The 23866-nt window shown below is 43.5% G+C and overlaps 1 protein-coding gene across 1 annotated transcript in view; it reads right to left on the reverse strand.

Moving 5' to 3' along the window:
• CDHR1 (cadherin related family member 1) overlaps window positions 1-23866 on the reverse strand; it is an 87223-nt gene that overhangs the window by 12588 nt on the left and 50769 nt on the right. The window contains exons 7-14 of the mRNA XM_072870440.1: window positions 22117-22233; window positions 20244-20387; window positions 17139-17217; window positions 14125-14225; window positions 12145-12348; window positions 9178-9330; window positions 4380-4544; window positions 2128-2195 (exon numbers count right to left, since the gene is read on the reverse strand). Of these exons, the coding sequence (XP_072726541.1) occupies window positions 2128-2195; window positions 4380-4544; window positions 9178-9330; window positions 12145-12348; window positions 14125-14225; window positions 17139-17217; window positions 20244-20387; window positions 22117-22233 (1031 nt within the window). The remainder of the gene's footprint in view (window positions 1-2127; window positions 2196-4379; window positions 4545-9177; window positions 9331-12144; window positions 12349-14124; window positions 14226-17138; window positions 17218-20243; window positions 20388-22116; window positions 22234-23866) is intronic.

A 23866-nucleotide genomic window follows, 5' to 3' on the forward strand; every position in this document is an offset into this window, starting at 1 on the left:
CGCTTCTCAGAATGGGTAAGAAAAATGGCTGCTCTCAAATCCCCCAAAGTGCAGGGCAAATTATCTCCTCCAAAAATAATCACTTTTCCATAGACTGGCACTGGGATGGAGTGGGTGTTGAGATTTATCTCTAGCAAGTTCAATTCTACGCATTTGTAATTACTGAGACACTGTCAAAAGTGTCAGCCAAAAGCTTGGATTTATAGAGAAGATACCAACCCAGTGTCTTTTTAAAATGGACTGCCAGTGTAGCCTCCAAGCTGTAGGGTTTATAACAGATGAAAGGTTTTATATACCCTTTAATTAATATACAGGTTAACAAAATATTTTCTGTATTCCAACTGTGAGCGCAATTGAGAGTGATTATAAAAGGGGCACTTAATAACCCAGAATCTTCAATTGTTTTCATTACCCTATTAAATGCAAATACAAGTCTTGATGAAAGCCAAGATCTGGAGGTGGAAAGAGCTGTGCAGACTCTTGGTAGGAGACAGTGCCTGAGTGCCTCTTTAGCACTCAACCCAGCCTAACCATGCAGAGAGGACTCTCATCACCCCCATTTTAGTGGAAGAATAGAAGCACTGGGATGTGAAGAGGTTACAGCAGCATACCCCACTCCCACTGGCAGCTTGGATGTAGGATTACCAGCATAATGGTTTTATCTTCAACAGTTAACACTATTCCTCTTACTCCAGTACAACTCATTTTTCTGTCAATGCAACTGCATATCCACTGATGTAATCCCTGAGACAGAAAAAATCATGCCTCTAATTGAAACTCTGAAATCTGTATCAAACTGTGTATTCAGCACATCTGGAGGTCCCAAAGCTAGGAAATCAATCCAGCCTTGCAGAGCCATACCATTGGCACAAGAAAAAAAAAATCATACTTAAGAAGGAAAAAAAAACTTCACATCTTAATTTCCTCATTAAACAGCATAAGAACAGTGAGTCTGAACATCCTCATAACTCCGATCAGAATAAAGTTGCACTCACAGTTTTTCATAAATCTTTTGTCAACAACCTTCACAAGCTTCTTTGCACTAGCTGCTACATTTCAAATCTAAGAGGTCTGCCTGCATGACATGACCTTTGCCTGCTTGCCTCTATGCAGTTAGCAGCTAGCTTAAGGACTTAGTGAAGAGCTCAAAACAATCTATCCTGGAAATGCTCCCATATGTGTATCCGTCTGGCTACAGAAGAGGTTCACCCTTAACATCTTGGATTTTGGACTTTGATTGTGCCTCCTAAATGGCTTTGACCTTAACAAGAAGTGTTCAGCTTTAACTCTGGGTGGATAATGTACAGAGAAAAGCGGATTCTGGGGATAAGTGCCTGGAAAGCTCATTCATTTCCAGTATTCTGCCCTGCAGCCCCACCATGTCCAGCAGGAGCTGCAGGTTCCAGCAGCAATATCTGTGACGGCCAGTGATGCTAGCCATGGCTGGGAGCCCCAACCAACGGGCCAGGGCAACTGCTGGGATGGAAGCAGTGTGGGAGAAACTGGTGTTTCAGGATGTTCTTACCCCAGCACACTGTCCCCAAAGACAGGGAGAGGGAGCTAGGCATCATTACAAAATCAAGTAAGCATCAGATTCCCTTCTTCCCTGATGCAGGACTATGAGGTTTAAATATAAAAAGTGCTTTGAACACCCAACGCAGCTGGCCTCCAAAGCTGAAGTTTATATTCCTGAAAGTCTTGTCATCTTTGATTTATTTTGACAAGAGTTGAAACTGAACTATTTGTACAGCTATATGGAAAGGAAGGGGAAAGAGCAAGGGATTTTTTTTCCTCCAGAACTGGCTTTTCACAGCAACTAGACCAAAACCTCCTCTTTCTCTTACAAGCATTTTTCAATGGTGATTGAACAGATCCTGTGTATTGGTACTTCAGCTGCCTTATGTCTCTTTGGGGGCTTCTGGGTAAAATTCCATGGGTTCATGAAGCAGATGTTTAATTATCACACTAGTTTTTCTGTTGTTGTTTTCACAGAACTCACAAAGAACATGGCATAAATGTCCTTGGAAATGAGCAGGTCAAGAATGAGCCTGTTTTTTTTTTTTTAATTCTTTAAAAATCTGCTTAGAGGTTATGTAGTTTTCTTTTTTTTTCTTTTTTTTTACTTACAGATCTGCTCCTGTTCCATAGATAGAGTACTTGACTTCTCCCCAAAGCCCTGAGTCTGGATCTGTAGCCTTAAGAAAAGAAAATAAGAGAGTCATCCTTTACTAAATTGCAAAAAGAAATGTTTCACTTTTCTTTTAACGACAGGCCATGTAAAAACCCAAATGCTTTCCCCTTTTTTTCCCCATCACGTTTTTAGGGGGAAATCACATAAACAAATGTGCACCTGGAAGACTGCAAAATCTAGCACAAGGAGATGTCACTGGCTGTCCCAGGGAAGCTGCTAAGGTGCTGCCTGTCTCCTGGCCAGGCCGGTGCCCAGAGGCTCTAGCAGGGAGAAAGCCACTAGATGGCTCCATCTATTGACATTTAACACATCCTTCCTTTAACAGAGATGAAGCTAATCTCAATGACACGAACAAACTGCCCACTCTCAAGCCTTCCTAATTATCAGTTAAATATTAATGTATATTCCCTAGACAAAATTATTTACTTTATATGGAGTATTTGTTAAGCCTCTGCTTGTTTAATTGATTCAATTTAAAGTAATGCATAACAAATGTTTCAATCTATACACAATATTTCAGCTTTGTTTATATTTTAATCGCTCTTGTGCCTGTGTGACTTTTAGTAATGCAGATACTACACCAGATGATATCTTTGTTCCAGACTGTTGTTGGCTTCCTTTCTTAGCTCAGGATTAGGAAAGCTATTGATTTGGTAACAGCTATTTCCATAAGCTCCTGCTTCTCTGATAGCTCTGAGGAGGTGTGATATTATACTGTTGTATCTGGCCGTCAAAATTCATGGCAGCAGGGGTTGCTTCATTCACCTTCCTGTGCAAATATTTGAAAACCAGAACAACGTCTTTGATTCCTGCATGGTTAACATAAGACACCTGCAGCCCTACTGATAGGTGGTTTTTAGTTCTTTGACATGAGCTTGTCAGATTCTCTCACCCCATAATTTTGACCGCAGTCGACGTTAGGACTGCCTAACTTTTCCTAAAACATTTGCACACCTGGGACTTCTGCCAGAATTGCCACCCTCAGTACTTGGAGTATCTCAGTTTGGCAAGTATATTTGTGAATCTGGGTCAAGTACTGAGTTGACAGCACGTGACAGTAAATTTTACATGGACTCCTCAGCTACGCTATCCTGTGTGCCTTGGCTCAGAATGGCTAGTTTTGTTGCTTTTGCAAACTTTTTTCAAATTTCTTTCTTTGCTGTCCACCTCCTAGAATTTTTTTTTTCCTCTTGTTGCAAAGATAGTGCTGTTTGAGAGTCTCTGTTTTCTACAGCTTTTCTATTAGTTTCCTCTAATAACCTTTTCTGTATTGTTTATGTTCCACCACTTCTTTCATTCTTCCATCCCTAAAATTTGCCTTCAGCACTTTATTATTCTGATTATTTAATTTTCTTTCTTACTTGCAGCCAGCCTGTGCTGGAGATCTCTGGCAACCTGCCACCATCATCCTTACCCGTGAGGCCTCTGCAAGGTGACTTGCATCACCCACCGAGCCCCACATGGCCAGAAGCTTTCTCGCCTTTGCAACATGAGGTGCGTTTCCAGTCCTTGCAGCTGCATTAAAGAGATAGAGCTCACACCAACGGCTGGAAATACTTCTCCAGCACATAGGGCCAATGTAATACACTGACTTTCTTTCTGTGAAAGTGTGGGATACTAGAAAATCTATAGGCGTATTTTTCCCACTGTGAGAAGATACTTACATAGGGGTCTTTCTTTCCCAGCTCTAAGCATTTTAATGTTATATTCTTGCCTTCATTAACTGTCTAATTATGCATTTAACAGCCAGATTCCTCCCAGGAGGAGGACACTAACACCTACTAAGCAGCCATCTTGCTTTCTTTTTACTCATACTAGAACAAGCAAATCCAGTAAATCCAATTCCACTTAGTCATAACTGAATCTTCCTGCTGGACACTGATTTGACTGGGGCTTTCTTAGTAGTCACAGACCATGTGATTTGTCTTAAAAGCAGATGGCCTTCAATTAAAAAACAAAGTAAATTTGTTGTTCTGAAAAATGTTTGCCTAAAACTTTTTGCCTAAAACTTGCCTAAAATGTTTGCCTAAAACTTGCCTAAAACTGGAAAGGGACCGGAGTTCAGTCTGGAAGCTTAATGGCAAGTAAGGTTTGCTACTTGCCTTTGTCCACTATTTTTAAGGTACTTGAACTGTCTCCACAGACACCTAGAAAAGAGAGCATTTCTTAAGAGATGAATGAAACTTACTGTAACAGCAACTACGTTTGAGCCCCCTGGGGAGTTCTCGGGGATCCTGGCAATGTAGTAGTCGGAGGAGAACTTCGGGACATTGTCATTGGTATCCAGCAAGCGTACCACTATATCAGCTGTTGAGCTGAATTTCTCTGGTGTGTTCACCTCTATTGCAAGAAGCTAAGAAGAGAAAACCAGGAAATTACTACAAAGCAGCTATTATTACTTCTTAAAAGAGCTTCCTTGCACTACCCATGGCACATTGGTGCATTTTAGCCTGTTTGGACCAGACAGCTCAAAACCAGGAAGATGATGAGCTAGGTCAGCATGCAGCCTAGGCTTGTTTGTGCATGCTTGCAACAGGCAATCAAGCTGTGGAAAGAGGACTTCAAACCTGTGTATACATATTAGAGTTCACGTGACGGATGTGATTGGTCTTAACTAATCAACACAGCTCGAAAAGCCATAACAAAAGCAAGCAAACACCCATCCCTGGGCAGCTCCTAGAACTTAGAGAAACATAAGCACTGAGTAATTTTGAATAATCACGTAAACTGAATCATGATCCTTTGCAGAGGAAGCATAAATTCTTCATTAGGAATGAAGTCAGGGCAATAAACTGCACCAAACAGGGTAAAGAGATGAGAGAACCAGTGCCCTGGGATGTTTGGAAGCAGCAGTAACCCCACCCCAAATGCAGGATGGTCAGGGATCAGACACATAAAGCAGAATCCCATTTCACAAAGTTTGTCAGAGCTCCTACCACCAGGCTTCTTGGGATTCTACCCTCGCTGCCTCATGCTGATTAGGACTTTACCATACACCCACCGGCACTTTTGAATTGCCTCACTGTCTCTGAGGAGGAACAGAGAGCTCTGGTGTAACACATTCTCATAACTCTGCTCAGCTGAAAGGGCAGGCAACCACGTACAGCAAGACCAGGGATGGGGAGAAGGCAGTAGCATGGATGTTCTGGCTGGCTGTCAGCAGAGCTTAACACTAGTACATGCCTATCTCATCCCTCAGCTGAGGGATGGCACTGCTGGGTTAGCAAGTTGGTTTCTCACATTGCCCCTTAATGCACAGCTAATTGATGCAGGGAAGAGCAGCCACCACAGAGAAGGAAGAGGATAACCCAGGCGTCTGGCGCGTGGCAGTTCTCAGAAGGCAGCAGGGAGCTCTCAGGTCCCCGCTTGGGAACAGACCTGAGCAAGTATTTGGTGAGTCACCTCCAAAGCCTCAGACAAGCACTTTTCCACAGGACTTCAGCTACTTAGCACCGAATGTTTTCTCTCTTATTCTCAGTCTAACAGGAAATAGCAGCAGTGTTTCTACCGTGTCTCTGTTTGCTCCTCAGCAGATTAGGGGAATGTCAGTAGGAAGCCTGAGCTGGTAGAGCAGCAAGCCTATTGCTCAGGTGGTGTGCGGCTGAGCAAGAAAGAGCAGTTTCAGCAACAGGTACCGAGAGACACCGAGCCCTTCACAGCCTCCAGCCCAGGCGTCTGGTCCCTGACGGGTGGCTGCATCACACAGAATCAGCACTAGGGCATCAGTCTTGGGCTCTGTAGGGGCTGAACCCAAAGGACTAACACAATGACCAATGGTCAACCATTTGTTTTCCATGCTTGGGCAGAGACCTAGTTAACACAAAGCAGGAGGGCTCTAGAAACCTGCTGAGGACAGCACACCACTAATAGACTAGTGAGCGGACATTTAACTGAGATATGAGAGGCTCAACTGAAAAATCTAGCTGCATGGGTTTTAATTCCCAGTAGACATGTGTCCCAGGAGCTCCCTCAAAGAGGGTGAATGCCTAAGTGGGCTTTGAGCTTTGGAAGGTGGAGCAGGGCTGCCGCAGCACCTCCTGCTCTGTTGGTGCAGTGCCTAGCTGAGACGAGGGCTGTGGAAGCTCACCCTTCCCGTGCCGCTTGCGGGGCGCTTGGCCTCTCTCGGCCGTGTCACAGCTCCCCATGGGGCAGGCGGCACGTGCTGCAGACCAGCGGTGGCCCCGCTGACTGGCTGCGGGGCACACGCTGCCTTCAAGTCCCTGCTCTGCTAGATTCGGAGAAGTTTGTATCACCTAGAGGTGATAGGGTTTGGGGAGGGTGGGGAGCAGTTTAAGTAGACAGGCAAAAGGCTATCTCAGTGTCATCTCCTGGAGCTGTCCCTACTGTGTGAACATTTATAATCGTTGGAAATAAACAATGAAAGGGTTCTTGAAGAAATTAATCTCGAAGGATTGCTTGCAGTTACTATAGGACACATCTGCTCTAAAAGGGGATTTTGGTTACCGTGTCTCTGTGCTAACTTTTGTGTTTGGGAGTCTCAGATGGCGTTACAGCAAAATAAATTTTTGAAGGGTCAGTCATACAAATATCAGCAAAAACCTGCTTATGAGCAATCTCAGCTCCTAAAGCAGCACAGAGATAAAATCTTATTGCTTATTGTGCACGTGGAGCTATAATTATATTATTACATCTGCAGCGAAATAATCTTTGCTGCTGGAATCAGCCCATCTTAGAGTACCTTCTGAGGGCTTAGTATTTTTACTTTGTTTTCTACATTCATTTTTTATCCCCTCTCCTTTTTGCAGCCATAGTCCAGCTATGTCAACATGCTGACAATATCTTCCTTCAGGGAGGGATTTTTGTCAGCTTACTTGCCTGCAATGTCTTATGCAGAGCTGTATTGTTTGTTCTATGCAGAGAGAAAAAAAATAGCATAAAAATATTACTTCACAGGACTACGTATCAACAATTAATACAAGTGCCAAAATAGCAAACTGAGATATAATCTTAAAAGTGGCAGGTAAATTTTTAAAATAGTGTTTGATTTTGGCAACTGAAGATAACTGCAGCTTCATCTGGTCCCGTTCTGCAGGAGATGTGAGTGTCTGCAGAATGAGAGGGGTAGGTCCAGGCTCCTGTCAAGGCGGGATGCACTCTAAGCTGAAGGAGGTGGAGGCAGGAGGTTTGGCCTCCAAAGCATGTCAGCCCATGACAAGGTGGGACAGCAACAACTGGCCCCTGTGGCAGAGGGTCTTGAGACCTAAGAGGCCAGGCTGGAGGGGTACGAATTACCACAGCTGCCACACCTTGGGAAACCCACTCTAGCTCTTGGACAGCTGAAAATGAAGGAGGTCCTGACTATCAAGTGCATTTGAGCCATCCTGGAACAGAAGATAGATTTTTCTCTAGTAGCCTTTGCTTCAGGTAGTTTTTCAGTGCACCTCCCAGTCAAATTAGCTTTAATTCCTCTCTGGCATTTTACTGTTCAGTAACAAACCAGAGGAGAGGGATCATTGTTTAAAAAAACCAACCCTGAAAATAGCTTCTCAGAGCTGCTGTGGGATACATGTTAAATAGAAATAAGAATATATTTCATCCAAAATTCTAACAAGAATGACTACATTGGCAACTAAAACTGGGTAGGAAGCGATTTGAACTTTCCAGGGAAACGGAGACAGCAATGATGTCTTTATAAAGTATTTGCTGCCATATATTACTACCATATCACCCAGCTGCACCTTCTTCATTTGGAATCTAGACAAAAGCTCTGCATTTTTAGCAAAGCCTTATGGTCTTTCTCCAGTAGAAATAATTTCAACAACAAAAAAGTGAATAACTGCTTAAGCTAAAAAAATATATATCCTTTTTCCTAGTAATTAATTCTTTCAGTGTTCATGGCAATCACATTAACTACTTTGATTTCCATTAGTATTCATGAGGAGGCCATGTGTAACTTCTTTACTGGTCTTTTGGTAGTTTAACCTGAATAAATGTGCACTTATTATAATTAGTTTCGGTAGCACTTTATAGTCCTTTCAGAATCTTCTATTTTAATACAGTAATGATACCTCATATTTTTGTAGCATCTATAACCTATGAAGCTCAAAATGACTAGAGGCGACATGAAGCATACTGCAGTGAAATGACTTGCTAAGGACACAAAGCAAGCCACGTAGCAAGGGTGAGAACAAAATCCAGGAAGTTGGTTTCTGGACCGTGCTAAAAATGCCACTTTCTGTACAAAATCAAAACTAGCATGTGTTAATACTCAGCTAGATAGTTTTGGCATTTTTTTTTTTTTTTAATGATTACAGGGATTGTCTACGCCATTCTTTGCAGTCAGAACTGAACCATCTATACTCATGCTCAGAGGCAGCTGACACAAAACCAGACTACTTAATTATCTTGATGAGCCAATGAATCCATCAGGGAAGGTGATAATGCAAGGGTCCAGCTTTTGGATGAACACTGGTTCTTGTATGGCTGGCTTGGAGCATTGGTGAGATAGCCTCAGATCAGTCTACAAAAGGCCATATAGATAGATACGGTCTGACAAAGACAGTGAGCAATTTTGGGAAATTATCTTCCAGTCAGCTGGGGTCTTCAGCCTGCCAACATTCAAAAGGATGATCATGAAACAAATTACTTAGGACTAAACAGGTGAAGTTCTGGTTCCAGAGAAATTAGGATTTCATCCTGTGAATTTATCATTGTAAGAGCAGAAATAACACCCTTAGGGTTCAGCCTAGAATGACTCAGAGCCACCAACATGTGCAGTTTCCACAGAGAGATAATACTCAACATTTTGCACAGACTGGACTAAATTAGTCCACAGATGCATCCATTAAACCTTTGGAAGTTGATGAACCAGGGGCAGAAATGAGTTTCCCTTACATGGAATATAATGTCACTGACAATGCATCAGACAGCTCCAGGTGGATTAAGAAGCTAAATCCCATCAGATACATAAACCATCATACACATATCATATACACAGGCAGAGAGGACCCAGAAAGCAGAATTACCTTGAAGGTTAACACCTTGAATTTTTCATAGTCAATGGCAGCAGAATTTTCCACTATTATTGTAACCTGAGCCTCATTCAGGACAGTTTGGGGAACCACTCGGAAGATGCCACCAGGTCCAACAAGACGGAGGTTGAATTTAGCATTGGCTCCCTGTGAGTGAAAGCAGATACAACGTTGTTTTCAGTGAACAATGCATTTCTTACAGCCTAGATTGTCTCTGTTTCTTTGCACTGTATAAAATTAGAAAGAGTCTTACTGCTTAGAGCCCTCTGCTCTCCATGCCCTGGGCAAGAGACTGCTAAGAAGCTTAGTTGTATAATCCCTCCAGCCCTGGTCACAAGACAGACACAGCTTTTCTTAAAATAGATTGACAAGCTTGGTTATTCTTCCAGTCATAATGGAAAAACCCTGCAGCAGGACTGGCTAAGAGAGCAGCCTTAGGCTTCGCGCCGCACACTGTGAGCTAGTGCAGGTGACCGAGGTGACACCACGTGCATGTTGGCAGACAAGTCCTGCCTCCTCCTGGTTCCTGCCAAGGAAACACAACTGAACTGCCCGAGTCCGGATGATGGACCCCTCAAAAACCCAACCTGTGTCCTAAGAGCTCACAGACTGGGATGATGATGCAGAGCCACAAAGATATGCAATTTCCAAACAGAGGTGGCACTCCACAGTTTGCACTGACTGGGTCCAAATCCCATAATATAGATAAACCTTCTAGCCAGAGAGGACATGGGAAGCAGCAAGATCTAGAAGGTTACCACCACTTGTTGTGTGCGAGTTGGGAAGAGTAAGCCAGAGCCAGATGGACAGACCAATTCCTTTAAACCAAACTGGAGCATGGAAGAGAAAAGATGAAATGGGGATTCTCATATTTCTGCCTTACCGGGGGGGGGTCAAAATGAGCTGAACCCATTTAACCAACTCTCTGAGTTCATCAATTGCTCAAACAATGTCACAGTTACACTGTGACAACCAGCCAGATTGACTGCCTGGCTGGTGCCATGTTCTTCCCCTAGCATGAATCTTGAGATGAAGAATTTCTAATAATAACCTTCATACAGGATAACTCTACTTTCAGCTGTATCCCTGGAGGAGTGGTTATGAGGAGTTCTTGCTGCAACCCTAGCTCATGTCAAGATGAAAAGTATTCAACAGTAGTCCCCCAAGGGAACCAGAATGATCTTGGATCCAAACTCAGTGGTCTGCGTTGTTTGGTCATACAAACCCCCACAGCTCCAGAGATGACAACAAGCTGGGTAGTAAAGCCAAACACACAAAGCCAGAGCTTCTGGACTATGGAAAACTGTGCTGATGGGGAAAGTGGGCCGTCTGACCATACAAAGTCCTCTGCACTTGGGACTGTACATGACTGCAGGGACGGTGGCATTGGCGGGGAGAGAACTGCCTCCCTCCAGCGGCTGAGTGATTTCTGACAGTGATGTCCACTGAACCCAGATCTGCTCGGAGCAAGCCATGCTGCTGCATGTCTCCAAGCAGACAGCCATGGGACACAGGAATGACTGCAGGAACAACAGCACTGAGCCCTAAGCTGTGTCTGTCGGATGAAGAGGGCTGAGGGAGAAATTTCTGCATAATGTTCTTGCAAGTAAAGATGGCATTTCCATCAAACTGTAGGCCTGAAACAGACCTTGCCCACAGCTTCCTCCTCCTCACCTGTACCATCCACTCCCCCAAAAGAAAGAGTTGCTAATGGCTGTGACAGAAACAGACATATGTTTAGTTTTCTTCTCTATATAGTCCTCTTGTGCAGAAGGGAAAACATTGCATTCTATGCCTTAAAAGAAAAGCAACCCAGCCCCCCTAGAGTGATGTCTTACGCTGTACTAGGAAGCTTCTTGAGAAATCTATACAGTGTATTTCGCAACGTTTTCTGCTTATTTTATAGCCTAACTTGCAGACCGAATATTTTGTCAGCCTACATATGATACGCATATATTTTGTCTCTAAATAGAAGAGATGGGTTTTGTGTCTTTCCGTCTGCAGCAACATCCCCTGTGACAATAGCAGGATAGATGTAGCACTGCTTTGAAAGCAGTCATTTATCTGCTTGCTGCAGAGCAGCAGGAGGGAGCAGGAAGAAGCTGGTGGGTTTGACAGCGTACAATACAGTCAAAACAGCACAATACTGGGCACAGTTATATAAGAGCACTCTTTCCAATAGTAATAAAGTTCTCAGATGCATTAAGCTTTTCTCTTGTCACTACCTAACCTCAGGCTAACTCAGATGGATGCCATTCATACAGTATTTAGCTTAGGGATCCCATAGCAACCATCACCATAGTATCTTACGGGCATCACAGGTCAGTTAGATAGCAGGCTGAGATGGATGGAGTCTTCTTTCCTTTTCCTTTATCTGGTTAGAGTTAGTTTGGCTCTGGCATAATTTTTAAGATTACCTAAAAATATCACTCCAGTGGGAATGATTTATCAAAGCATGCGCTGCAGACTCTGGCTGTAACATAGGGCCAGAAGGACAATATGTTGTAATAAAATCAATGTAAGTGTACGGACTGTATTGTTTCCATCAGGGCCTGAGAAGATACAGATACCAATTGCACTTGAAGTTACTAAAGTGATTGGAAGCTCTAAGTAAATCTCCAAAGGGAGTACATTCTCGGACATTACACTGACAACAACTGAATGTAACCAGTAGTTAGGGGAAGTTCATAAGGACTGTTCAACTTTAGTTGCCACAAGAACTGGGCTGCAGCTTTAGGACCACCCTTCTCATCGACATAACAGTATATGACAGACTAAGTATATTTCTGGTTCCAAACACTGTGGTAATGGACCCTACATCTACTTTGTCTGCCCTAGGCTTTTGGGGAATGCAGGTGAAATAGTTGAGTTCCTAAAATGACATTTCCCCATCTGACAGCTCTTTCTAGTCTTTGGGAAAATAGGGCAGGAAAACTGAAAGTCCACATAGTTTCCACTTACCTGATCTGAATCATTGACTGTAATCTTCAGTCCCCTCAAGATTTCACCCTCTGGGGGATGCTCATACATGGTCAGTTCAAATCTGTTCTGGGGACCATTTTCTCCATAGAACGTTGGTGGATGGTTGTTGAGGTCGACCACCCGTATAGTCACCATGGCAAAAGCGTACACTGAGACATCACCTTCCTGACTGACTTCTGATGCCTGCAGCAGGCAGGAGAGAGAGAAGAATGATGAGGGTATACTCTCTTTCCACAGTTCCATGTTCAGGTATTGTTCTGCATGTAGAAATCACCCTAACACACTAACTTGTACAAAGATTCACGGCCTTATGTTTATGTAGAAATCTCAGTCCATTTCACACTGAAGTTTATGATGATTAGAAGATTATGGTAAAAAGCCAGTCCCAATAAAGCCCCAGTGAAAAAATTCTCCTCCTCATTTTGTGAGCTTAGCACCTCACCCTAGGTGAAAACAGTTCTCTAAAGACAGATAATCTAATAGAGGCAGGATAATTGCTTGCCTAAAGTGTTGACAGAATAGAAAAGGAAGACAATCTCTAAATTTGCTGTGGTACCACAGGTACTTGATTTTCACATTGCATGGAAGGACTGCAGCCTTGAAAACTGCAAGAAAAATTGTACTTGCTGTATTTAGGCAAATATTTGAAAAAGAAAATTGACACACTTGTTTGGTTGGCTTTTGTTGGGTTTTTTTTGAGATTTAGTCTCTGATTTACAATTCTGCTTTGCTGTCTAGATTAGCTTAATTTAAGCTGGATATAGTTTGGACAGACAAACAAACCTAGCTGGCATTTTTCTGAACTGACAGATCAAATCTGTCTGGGTTTCAACAATTCCAACATGCAGCCTGATTCACTGGATTGAACCTAAGATGTTTCTTCTGTCAGGACAGAAACTCCAGCTAGTGTTTTTGTAACAAAACAGCTATCTCTAGCATGCTTTTTTTGCTCAAAGGGCTCAAACCCAAAGGCACTAGACTGCTAAATTTCTCTGAAGATCCTAGTCTGGTAATTGAGGCGCCTGTCACTACCTACACTGGGTAGTACAACACCCTTTTGGTTCCTCAGGCAGATTTTGTAGCCTGCACGAGTTCTGGGTCACCAGAGATATAACTAGGAGATCAGAAAAGCTTGCAAGGGCTTAACTAATCCTGTAGCTGGGAAGCGCTAGCAGACTGCAGTAAACCAAAGAGATTAGGGGAAGAAATGGTGCCTGAGTTTAACTCGGACAATGGGAACTCGATGACCTCCCAGGTTCAGCAAGCTGGTTGAGCCCACTAGCAAGCAAGTGTCCTTGGGGATGCTACACTGGTTCTGGCAGTGTGCAAGGCCTCAAAGCTGCCTTTAGACAATATTGTCCTTACGATGACAAACTCTCGTGGTTGTAATATGCATTTGCTTGAAGAAAACTGATATAGTCTTCACAATTTAACTACATTTTTATACTCTTGGTCTTTAGAAACTGCTTAAAATAGTGCAGCCTGTCACACTGATACTAGCTCATCAAGGTGTGAGCATGTATTTGTATGTGGCTGATCAATGCTTCAGGAGTGGATACTGATATGACATTGCATGATTACCCCAGTCTTATTACTAATGATAGATTTGACAGTTACCTATCTCATCACATAGAGGTTGCAAGACATTAATACCCAGTTTAGCAATAAAACCCGAAAACACAGAGAACAGTTATCTACATATTGTAAAGGATGTTGATTCTCTAGACTCAGAGATTAAATTAGGACAAGATGACTTCGTTTGAAAGAAGTAATTTGAGACACTAAATATCCCAAGGAACAAAAGCAGTTTGTTCTCTTTTATACTATCTGGCACTCTGCTCAAATATAGGAGGTAGTTTCTAAAACAGGTAAAGTCAGCTATAAATTGAGCTATTTTAGACAATCATGCCTACTCATGGCATTTAAGACCAACAGTCTTCAAGTGGCCACAGAACATACCTGAACTTTTAGTTCATACACTTCTTTCTTGAGCTGATTTGGGCTTTTTATAACAGAAATGGCTCCAGTTGTGTTGCTGATTTCAAATGAACCTTCACTTCCTGCAATAAAACCAAGACGCTCTAGTTACATGCCACACACTTCCTTTTTCTGAACAAGCATGAGCAATCAACCATACACTTCATTAAGCATATCTTTGTCCGTATGCGTATCCATATCTATTATCTATGAGTAGATCTGAAGCCGCTTTTCAAAAATGAAACATTTCTATGCCTGGTCACAGTGAGATGAAAACACAGATGAGAGCCAAAAAGGGTTTCCTCCCCTAGGAACAGCTCAGTGGAGCTCTGCCCCTGTGGGCAGCTGCCCTCACTTTCCTCTTTCCACCCTGGTCAGGTTCCCTTTAAGCCTCAGCAACCAGGCATGCAAATTTGGTATTCATTTCTATTATGTTGTCTTCTTTATATGCTAGTTTAGACAAAAATAGACGTTCCTTATTTTAATTAGCAAATGCATAATTAAGTCTCTGAGAAACAAGAACATTTCTCTCACTAATATCAGCTAAGGTGAGAAGTCTGACAATCTGTCTGAAACAAACACAGTCACTCTTTCTGCAGACAGCTTCTCTGGAGAAGCACCTTCTTGCCTTAGACACTCAGTTGTTAAAAAACTCTCAGCCTCTCGCAAGGCTGTCCTGAACAACAATGGATTTTGGAGGATCTGGGTTAAAACCCAGGCTTTCTTCACTGAGGCAGAGTCTGACACGGCAAGACAGGGCTGCAGGCTGACTTTGCCGCCCCTGACCTAACTTCCATTGATCCGAGCAGAAGATCAGTTACAGGGCCGTGATCCTTTGAGACCTGGTGAATTTGTGCTGAAGCAACTGCCAGCCTGCAGAGAGGCAGCGGCCTCTCATCACATCTTGCCGTCACGGCCAAAAGCAGACTGGTGCCTGGGGAGGGGACCAGCCGGCAGCTCAGGGGGCCCTGCCCTGCTCTGCCAAGGGGCTATGGGCACCCCTGTGTGTGCTACCTCACATATGGTATTGGCCACAATCTACACTTCGTGGCAGAGCCTGCCATTGAAAGGAAAAGAGAGGAAAACCCTTACAGTGAAGGAGATCGAGCCTTCAGAAATAAAGGATGATGACCTGAAAGCCCAGTCATTTTTCTTTTTCTCTAACTCGATTCCAGCGCTGATTTTTAAACCGTCTGATAGCGTCCCATTTTGCTAATACCTGCAATAACTGCAACTTCATTAAAGTACACTAGACACAACATTGAACAGATATCGACTCATACAATGGTCAATTATTAAGATACATTGGCCTGGAAAGTACATCCTGACTGAGAAGAAGCTTAAGTCAATAGTGCTTTCAAGCCACCATACTTCATGTTATTGTCTAGTTATCACAGGGAAACTGGTAACTCAGGGTATGTAGCATTATGTGTGTTCCTTCGTATAGCACATTCAGAGGACTGGAATATTTTCTAAAATTATCCCACGCTCCCTGGATAAAAAATTCTTATAAAGAATAAATAATTTCCTATTTGCTGTTAGTATTTTCTTGCCCGTTGACAACTCAGCCTGCAGTTATTGGAAAAATGGCTTGTCGCCGTAATGCCAGGGTCTGAGGTGGTGTAATCTTTTGTTCTCTATCTATTTCTTAAACTTTCTATGCACTAAAAGCATATTCCCTTCCCCTCTTTTCCATTTCATGTTAACAAAATCCTGTGTTAATGTGCATGAGGAAAGCCTCCTCTCCATTAAGTCATATTTTATGCTACTTATCTGTCATCCCCTTCCATCTTCATTTTCCACTCTTTCCTAATCACTTACCTTTTTTATCCTGTAGCATCTTCTTGGTCCTCCTCTATTTTCTTTGGAAATCTAATATCTTTCCTCATTAATCCTATTTCCCTTTGACATTTCCCCTGGTTCATCTGCCTTCGCTTATTCTTGTTACTCAGTTTCTCCCTTGTCTAGCATATTTTCATCCCATTTATTTGTTTTTACTCCTCATTTTCCACCTTTCTTTTTACCTTTTCTCATTTTCCATCTATTCTCTTCTGCAACTTTTTTTTTCTCAATGTTTCTACTAACCTTTTACCCTCTTCTGTCTATTCTCTTGCATTGAGGAGAAGGAACCTCAGCATGGGTCCCATCCCACATCAAGGCAAAATCTCAGCTGCAACCTTCTCTGTCCTCTCTAGACCTTGCTGTTTAGATCACGTAACACAATGAAGAACTTACTGCATAGCTCTGCAACTACACCTCAGATTTCTCTTATGGAATTTTGGGATCTCTCACACCTGGGAGTTGGGGTGCCCAGGTGCCATGGAAGTCTTGTTTTGGAGGACGAGAGAACCAAACAAAACTAAAGTTGTAGCTTGGAGTTTAGTTGAGCTAAGTTGTTGACTTCACCAGCTAATGAATCATCAATTCAGCTAAGTCTCACATTTATGCTATTAAAAGATGTGTGACAGACACTCTCAGAATAGCTGATGAAAAGCATTAATCTTCTGATAACATCTACTTTCTTCCAGTGCAGTGTACAGCCAGTGTCTCTTCACTGGTAAATATAATTTCTTCCAAGAAACAAGAGGTTTGACCGTTTAGTCACTTTAATCACAATATTAATAAAAATATCCCTCTAAATATGTCTGGGTCTCCCAATGCATTCTCTCGCCTCCCAGATTAAATGATAGAGATGCACAGTAGCAGTGAATGCATCTCCCTTTACGCTTTCTGAATGACAAGCAGGCTACCGATGCCTAACAAATCAGCAACATTAAGAACTCCAAGCATAGTTCTGTGAAAGAGATACTAAAACTCAGTGAATCGTATCTTGGCTGTTCTCTGGTAGACAGGGCCCTGGAGTTGTTCAAGGTACCTGACATTATTTCATGAGAGTTTGTCTCAGCTTTATTAAACTCTAGCATATCCCATTCTAATTTAATGTCAAACCTAGTTTTGACTGCCTTTCAGATTTAATACAAGAAAAGTCTACTCACCGTTCACGATGCAGTAGTGAATACTGTTAGGCTTTCCTCTGTCTCCATCAAGAGCAACAACAGTAAGGACCTCAGAGCCCTGGGGAGAAATGGGAAATCACAGTCTGTGTGCTGAGATCAAAGAGCAGTGAAATTGCAACTGCTTATTAATAAACTGAACTTCTGTAAGTCTTTCTGCAGTGAGGTGTGGGGGGGAAGAGCGGGTACTTTTGCTCATGCTGTACGGGGAACACAGCAAGGGCCATTGATTCCCAGCCAGAAAAAATCAGTGCTTGGCTTTGCAGAGCAGGAGCTGGATGCTACTCCTTGGACCAACTCTGTGTTGTTCCTACATCGAAAGTTGTTCCCAGGTACGTTACAGCCCATGCGCTGCACCTCCATACCAAGCGGGGACGCCCCCGCTGCTGCTCACTCCCTATGGAGCCTCTGCGTGACCTGCCCTCGCCAGCCTGCTGCCAGCACCGTGCCGCTGCCTGCACCATGCCGCTGCCTGCACCAACGGCAGGGCAACCTGCTTTGCTGTGTGGGCCTCAGCTGCTTGCTCCAGGAGGGCCAGGGCTTGCTGCAGCCTCAGGGCATGCCATGCACCTGCCAAGAGACCAGTGCCAGTTCGCCCAGCACCCTCCCCTCTTGTCCTTTTTTCCAGCTCAGCTTTGGGTGAGCACCAGAGGACCAGCAGAAGCACTGCACTGCTCCCCACGGGCTGCCCTGTGCCCACTGCTGTGGCAGTGCCGACGGCACGGGTGTGAAATGGCTGCAGACCCCGTGTGGCCATGGGTGCCTCAGCCCAGGGGCTGGCTGGCCGCAGGAGCAATCGGGAGCTGTGCCCAGGGACACCTACTCTGAGCCACAGACTTGGGCAGAGGATTTGGAGTAACCAACCTGAGACCCGAGGTTTAGTCTGGGTCACCACCAAGATGCCCTCTGGTAGCTGTGTAGGCCCCCGGCATTGCTGCGTGCCCCATGGCCACACAGTGTGCCGAGACACAGGCAGCTGCTGAGGAGTCATCAGGTCATTTTGGTCCTACCTTAATTAAGTTCAGACAGGCAGCAAAAGCAAATGGGATCACAAAGCAACTTGGCCCACAGAACATTTAGGGCATAAAATTGTGATGAAAATTATGGTGATTTAACTGTCCTTAAACCTTCACTGTCTGTCTTTCCCCGCAAGTAATGTTGCCGTGGGCCATAGGTACAGAACTTTTGTACTGGAGACCATTTGCTCATGTGACTACTCGTATCAACTCAGAGAGATGATGACTGTCAGCATTAAAATGCTCACCCAAGTGGCAACGAGCTGTGCAATTTAGGCCTCTGAACTAAAGTGTTACTGTTTGGGGCTGCAAAACCAGGGAACATTGAAGTAACTATCAGTTAATCACAAATGCAACAAGGAACATTTTCATGACAACCCTTGAGTGAATTTTTCAAACAAGAGCAAGGTTCTATTAGAGCAACTGGAAATACAGAACTGTATTTATTATCATTTGTGCTGGAAGCTGCAATAAAATCTGCCTACTGGGCAAAATGCAGTGCAGTCCCTTTGAAGGTGACAGAGGACTTGTAAATCCCGACAGCTCCACCAAGGAGAAAAGAAGCAAGTTTACAAAATTAACACCAAACGTGTAAACAACACTAAAATCAGCTAGCATGTGTCTCTCTGTGGAGTTCATTCTAAGAGCAAAACCTACACTGGGAAGGACCGATTTGTGCTTCCATCATTATAATATCATAATGGTGTAAGTTATGAGCTCAGGCTGGATGTAATTAACATTTACTGACATCCATTTCCATGGTAAACACTAACTCCTGTGTGCACCTGATAGTTATTTCAAGATCTGTACGTAACTATGCAGAATAAATCAATATACATAATATCATTCATTCAAAACATCTGCAAAGTACACAAGCATTACTTCTCTGCCGTGCTGAAATGTAACAGCCTATGCACTGAATTGCAATACACAGTCATGCCAGGGCTGCAGTGTATGTTGGAGTTCTGGACAGAAAGTAAAGAGACGATCTTCCCTGAAACTCAAGGGAAGATCAGGTGAACAGTGTGAAATCACACCGCCAAAGAGATCAATAGTCTATTGTTGGGTAATTTCACGAGTAGATACCATTTCTCGTCCTATGGATGATGAAAATTTTAATTAAATCTTATGTATCAGGGTGAAAGCTGATCCACACACAATATCATGCCACTGCTTAGATATAGAGAAACTTCATTAGTCTGCAGCTTCAAGAATAATACGTGGCTGAAAGCATCATGGTGTATATAATAAACTAATTTGCTAAGCTGTATGCTCCCTTTTAAGCGAATGTGCCATTAGGCATTTCCGAGGTGATGGCACAGCCAGGAGCTCAGTGTACTCCTTGGATTCTGTGTCCGTGATAGATACGAAGTGGTATCTTCAGCAGCAGACACGTGCTGACAAATGCAGTATCCCCACTTGTAAGTGGTTCTCCTAAGTATGTCCCTGCTTGCTTGATAATCTTGTGGATTTTAGGCCTGGGAGGACTTCCTGGCCCATTCTGCCTATCTAGCCATCACTGAGCAGGACGTACCCTGCATTTTGGGGATGTCAGGATTGCTTCTCCTCAGGTGATGTCCATGGGACAGCACAAAGAGTCTAGAGCATTTGGTCATAAATTCTCCCCATACCTTGCAAAACCAGCTGTTGGTACCAGACTGATCAGCTAGAAAATAAAAGCACCGTGAGACCACACAGCACACAAACACACAAGGCCTTCTAGCATGATGTGTTCAGGTGAGGTAACTGGCAACCTGCTTAAGCCTTCAGCCAAGTGCCTCTGCAGGTCCCAGCTACGGAAGAGCTCTTCGTCACTGTCTGGGCTTAGAGCAACATAAATGGGCAGAATCCTTTTTGACTTTAACGACAGCAACAGGAAGCCTTGCATGGCAAATTTGCAATGGATGTAAATACGAACAAGTCTGAGATTGGGTCAGCTCATTTCACCTAGGAGTCAAATTGGAGTTTAGGTCCTAGTTTCCAATAAAGCCTGTGCTAGAAACATAGGGCCATCTTGACTGAGATGTGAAAGATTGCGCTTGTTCTCCTACAGGCGAAAACCAGCACTTACCATGAGTGTATCCTCATAGACATATCCATAGTAGGGAGTCCCAATGAACATGGGAGGAGTGTCCTGAACATCCTCCACATTGATAGTAACTGTTGTGGTGGCTGAAAACACTTTGTTGTCTCCCCTGAGCTTCCCACCACCATCCTAGAAGAGAAGTCAACATCAGATCCCCCTGCTGAAACATGTCTGCAAATCAGCTTATGGCATTGTATGCACCTCATGAGCCTTCAGAAGCACAGTCCCAGGAATCCCTTCTCTCCCTCAGCACACAGATTAATCTCTGCTGCCCTGTTCCCTTCTCTTTTCCATTTGTCCTGCTTCCTCTCTGATTAGGAAGACAGCTTGCAGTGTCTCAGAAGTAATTTCTTATATTAAAAGTGGTTGTGTCAATATATGCAGTCATACATGATCTTTTATCAACAACACAGGAGACAGGGAATTCAAGTTTTTTGCAGGAAAAAAGAATGCTAGAAACTGATGCAAAAAGCTAGTGACTAAGGTCTACAGCTTTTCATCCCACGTATAGTCTTGTCATAAACACAAGACAACACGCACTAGCAAGGTAGTGCATTTCTAGGGGGAAATTAAACAGTGCACATGATCAAAGTCTCCTGGGGACTCCTACGTGACAAAGTGAAAGCATGGAGGAGCTGTGCAGCCAAGAAATGTTAGATAGCCACAGTGTATAAACAATCTCTGGGGACGTGGCTACAATCAACTCGGTGCTACTGATACAGCAGAGCCAATTAGAAAGACGACTCGCAATTTCAGAAGCTTTTAACACCCTCAGTCTCAGAGCACCGGCTGGAGGTCAGTAGTCATGCTGGTGTATGAGTGTGAATTGTTCAGCATGTCTGCTGTACCAATTCTAAAAATTCCAGTTTTTGGAAAAGATATGCTCATTTTTTTCCTCCTTACTGCCCCAAAGGCAGCATTTAAGCCAAATTTTGTTACTTCTCCTCAAATGAACCCTGGCTAAATAAATACATAAAAAGATCTGTACATTTCTCATAAAACATGAGAAACTCAAAGTCACCATCAGTAGCAGCAAAATCATCCTCTTTCCACCCATGCGAGTCTGTGTGACAGTTCCCCACAGGATCCTGAGAGACTGTACTTCAGAATCCGTAAACTTTTAATGCCTGTTATGAATCCTCAGCCATGCCACAGGCGCAGCACTGCTGACAACAACAGTGGCAAGAAGGGATGTGCAGCAGTATTTGCAGGATTTGAATAAGCTCCTGCCACAAGGCAGCAGACAATTGAAAGAAAGGAACACCCACAGATATTTCCAGAAGAGAAGTCCGTCACTTGTGCTGTGCTGGGTCCAGCTGTGCCCTGTGTCTTACTGTGGCTAACGACTGCAACCTGCACAACCTGCACAGCCTGCCTGCCAGGGGCTTGCCCCTGTTGCCGTAGGGCCGTGCCCTGGGCAGCATGAGGGAGCCCTGGGCACCTGCATTTGCCCAAAGGCTGATGCTTCTCGAAGCCGGGGCTGCATACACCTACCCGCACCAACCCTTCCCTTCTAGGTGACTCTCAAAACGCACAGGTGACTTTCTGCAGCGGGGCTCACTATGCTGGCACTGGGGCCTGAGCGAAAGGTGGGAAACCCACTCCCAAATGCCTCCAGATGTTGTGCAGCAGCAGACACTGGTCACCTTTCCTCCCTCACTTTTTCATGTTACCCCCCAAAATATAAAAGGGGTGGGGGAGGGGCCCCCGACGTCCCAGTGGGGTGGGTGTTACAGAGGGAGTGACTCTGCGGCCTCAATGTTATGCAACCCTTTAAGTCACACTTGTATTTGAACTAATCAGTCCTACTCAAATACATCCCCCCCATCTCCTCTAGTTTCAGCTAAAAGCTTTATACCTTGGCTACGACGACGACGAAATGTGTTCTTGATTTCTCATAGTCCAGGGTGACCCCTGTTTTGATGCGCAGGACACCACTGTGACGGTCTATTGTAAACTTATTAGCATGGATGTTCTAGAAGAAAAGAAAAGAAGAAACAGCGAGAGATTACAGGTATGGAAATAAGATTGCCGTAGGGATTCATCTTTTATTTCATCTGCTAAGGAAAAAGACTAGAATAATGATACGGTTTGGGTGAATAATGTATTTGATGAATTTCACCTCTGTGTGTTTATGAACAATTCATGAACCAACCACGAGTCTCTCATTATTCAGAATAAATCAGTTACCTGCAATGTAGATTTTTTTTAATCTTTTAGTATTTCACTGTGAAATCTTAAACTTTGGTTAACACAGTTCATTGCATGGAAAGAGGCATGGATGCTTAACAGAAAAAAAAGATGAGGGGAAAAGGAAGAAGAAAAAAGGTGTTATCCCTTAGCGTTTCAAAGTTCTACTGGCTTAAAAAAACCCAGGAAGTTTGCATGCATAGATTATTGTCAATAGAGTGGTGTTTCGGTGATTTTTGTGATATACAAATAAAAGCTAAAGGACACCTGATTTCCAAAAAGGCCTAAAAAATGTCTCTCTCCATTCTTGTGGACTGGAGATATCTATAAACACACTTCCATTTGGGTATCCATACACAATGGTCACTGTCGGATAATCTTGGCCTTTTCAGTAGACGTCACCACCTACCCTCATCAGACTTTCGGAGAGGTTTTTTTCTGTGCAACTTGAGAATTCCCAGAGATTGTGCCAAAAGACACGGCAACATTTTTTCAACAAATACATGTATTTAGTAACCTTTTTGCCACACAAATATATCAACTAGACATAGAAGTTTGAAATTCCTGTTCCTTGGCTTCATAGTCTATCAGCTTACTGGAAAAAGCCCTGTGCAAAATTGAAACCTGCACATATTGTATTTTAAATGGATCATAACTGGTGAAATCAAAACTAAATTTCAACAAGGCACTCAAGGTGTTCTTTCACAGTATGCCCAAGCTCTTAACAGGATTAGCTTTAGTGCTATGTATCTTCCAACTTGTTTCCATATTTGTATCAAAAGTAAATATTGCAACAAATTGGTTTTGGGTTTTTTTCTGTTGCCTCTTGAATAAGGGGAACTGCAGCTAATCTGGATGAAGCTGCTTGTAGGAAGAAGGAATTTGAAAGATATAATGCAAAAAGTTGCCCTTTTGGCATGCAGAAGGTCTGTAATACAGAAATTCGGCTTTAAATACGGAGCCCTTTCTGTTCTTCACCAGTGGGCAATACCTGAAAGGCTGGTTTCCATCAGGCACGGCTTTGCCAGTGAGAAGACTTAGTACCTCATATTTCACACTGTGATCCAGGTCTCAATGATGCACCAGCCTGCTACACCAAAGTCCACATTTGGGTTTCCAGTGCATTTTGCTTTCTAAAGAAAGCTATTTCATGCTTTAGAAATCCCATACGCATACAAGATTACAAGTTAGACTTGCTCTCCCCGTCACTCCAAAGAAAGGGCCAATAAGAGCTGTGCTGCGAGTAGCCCTGCTGGCAAGCATAGGAGTGACAGTGGGAGCTCCAGCTCCTCCTTCTGCCTGCTGGACTGCACCTGGCTGCTCTCAATCAGACAATATCCATTTTGGCAATGCTTGTTTTCTTGTGCATGATACAGAATTGGTCCTATAGACACTAGTAGCAGACTCAATCTTTTCTT

Source organism: Ciconia boyciana, chromosome 8 (assembly GCF_034638445.1).
Source record: "Ciconia boyciana chromosome 8, ASM3463844v1, whole genome shotgun sequence".
Taxonomy (NCBI): Eukaryota; Metazoa; Chordata; class Aves; order Ciconiiformes; family Ciconiidae; genus Ciconia; species Ciconia boyciana.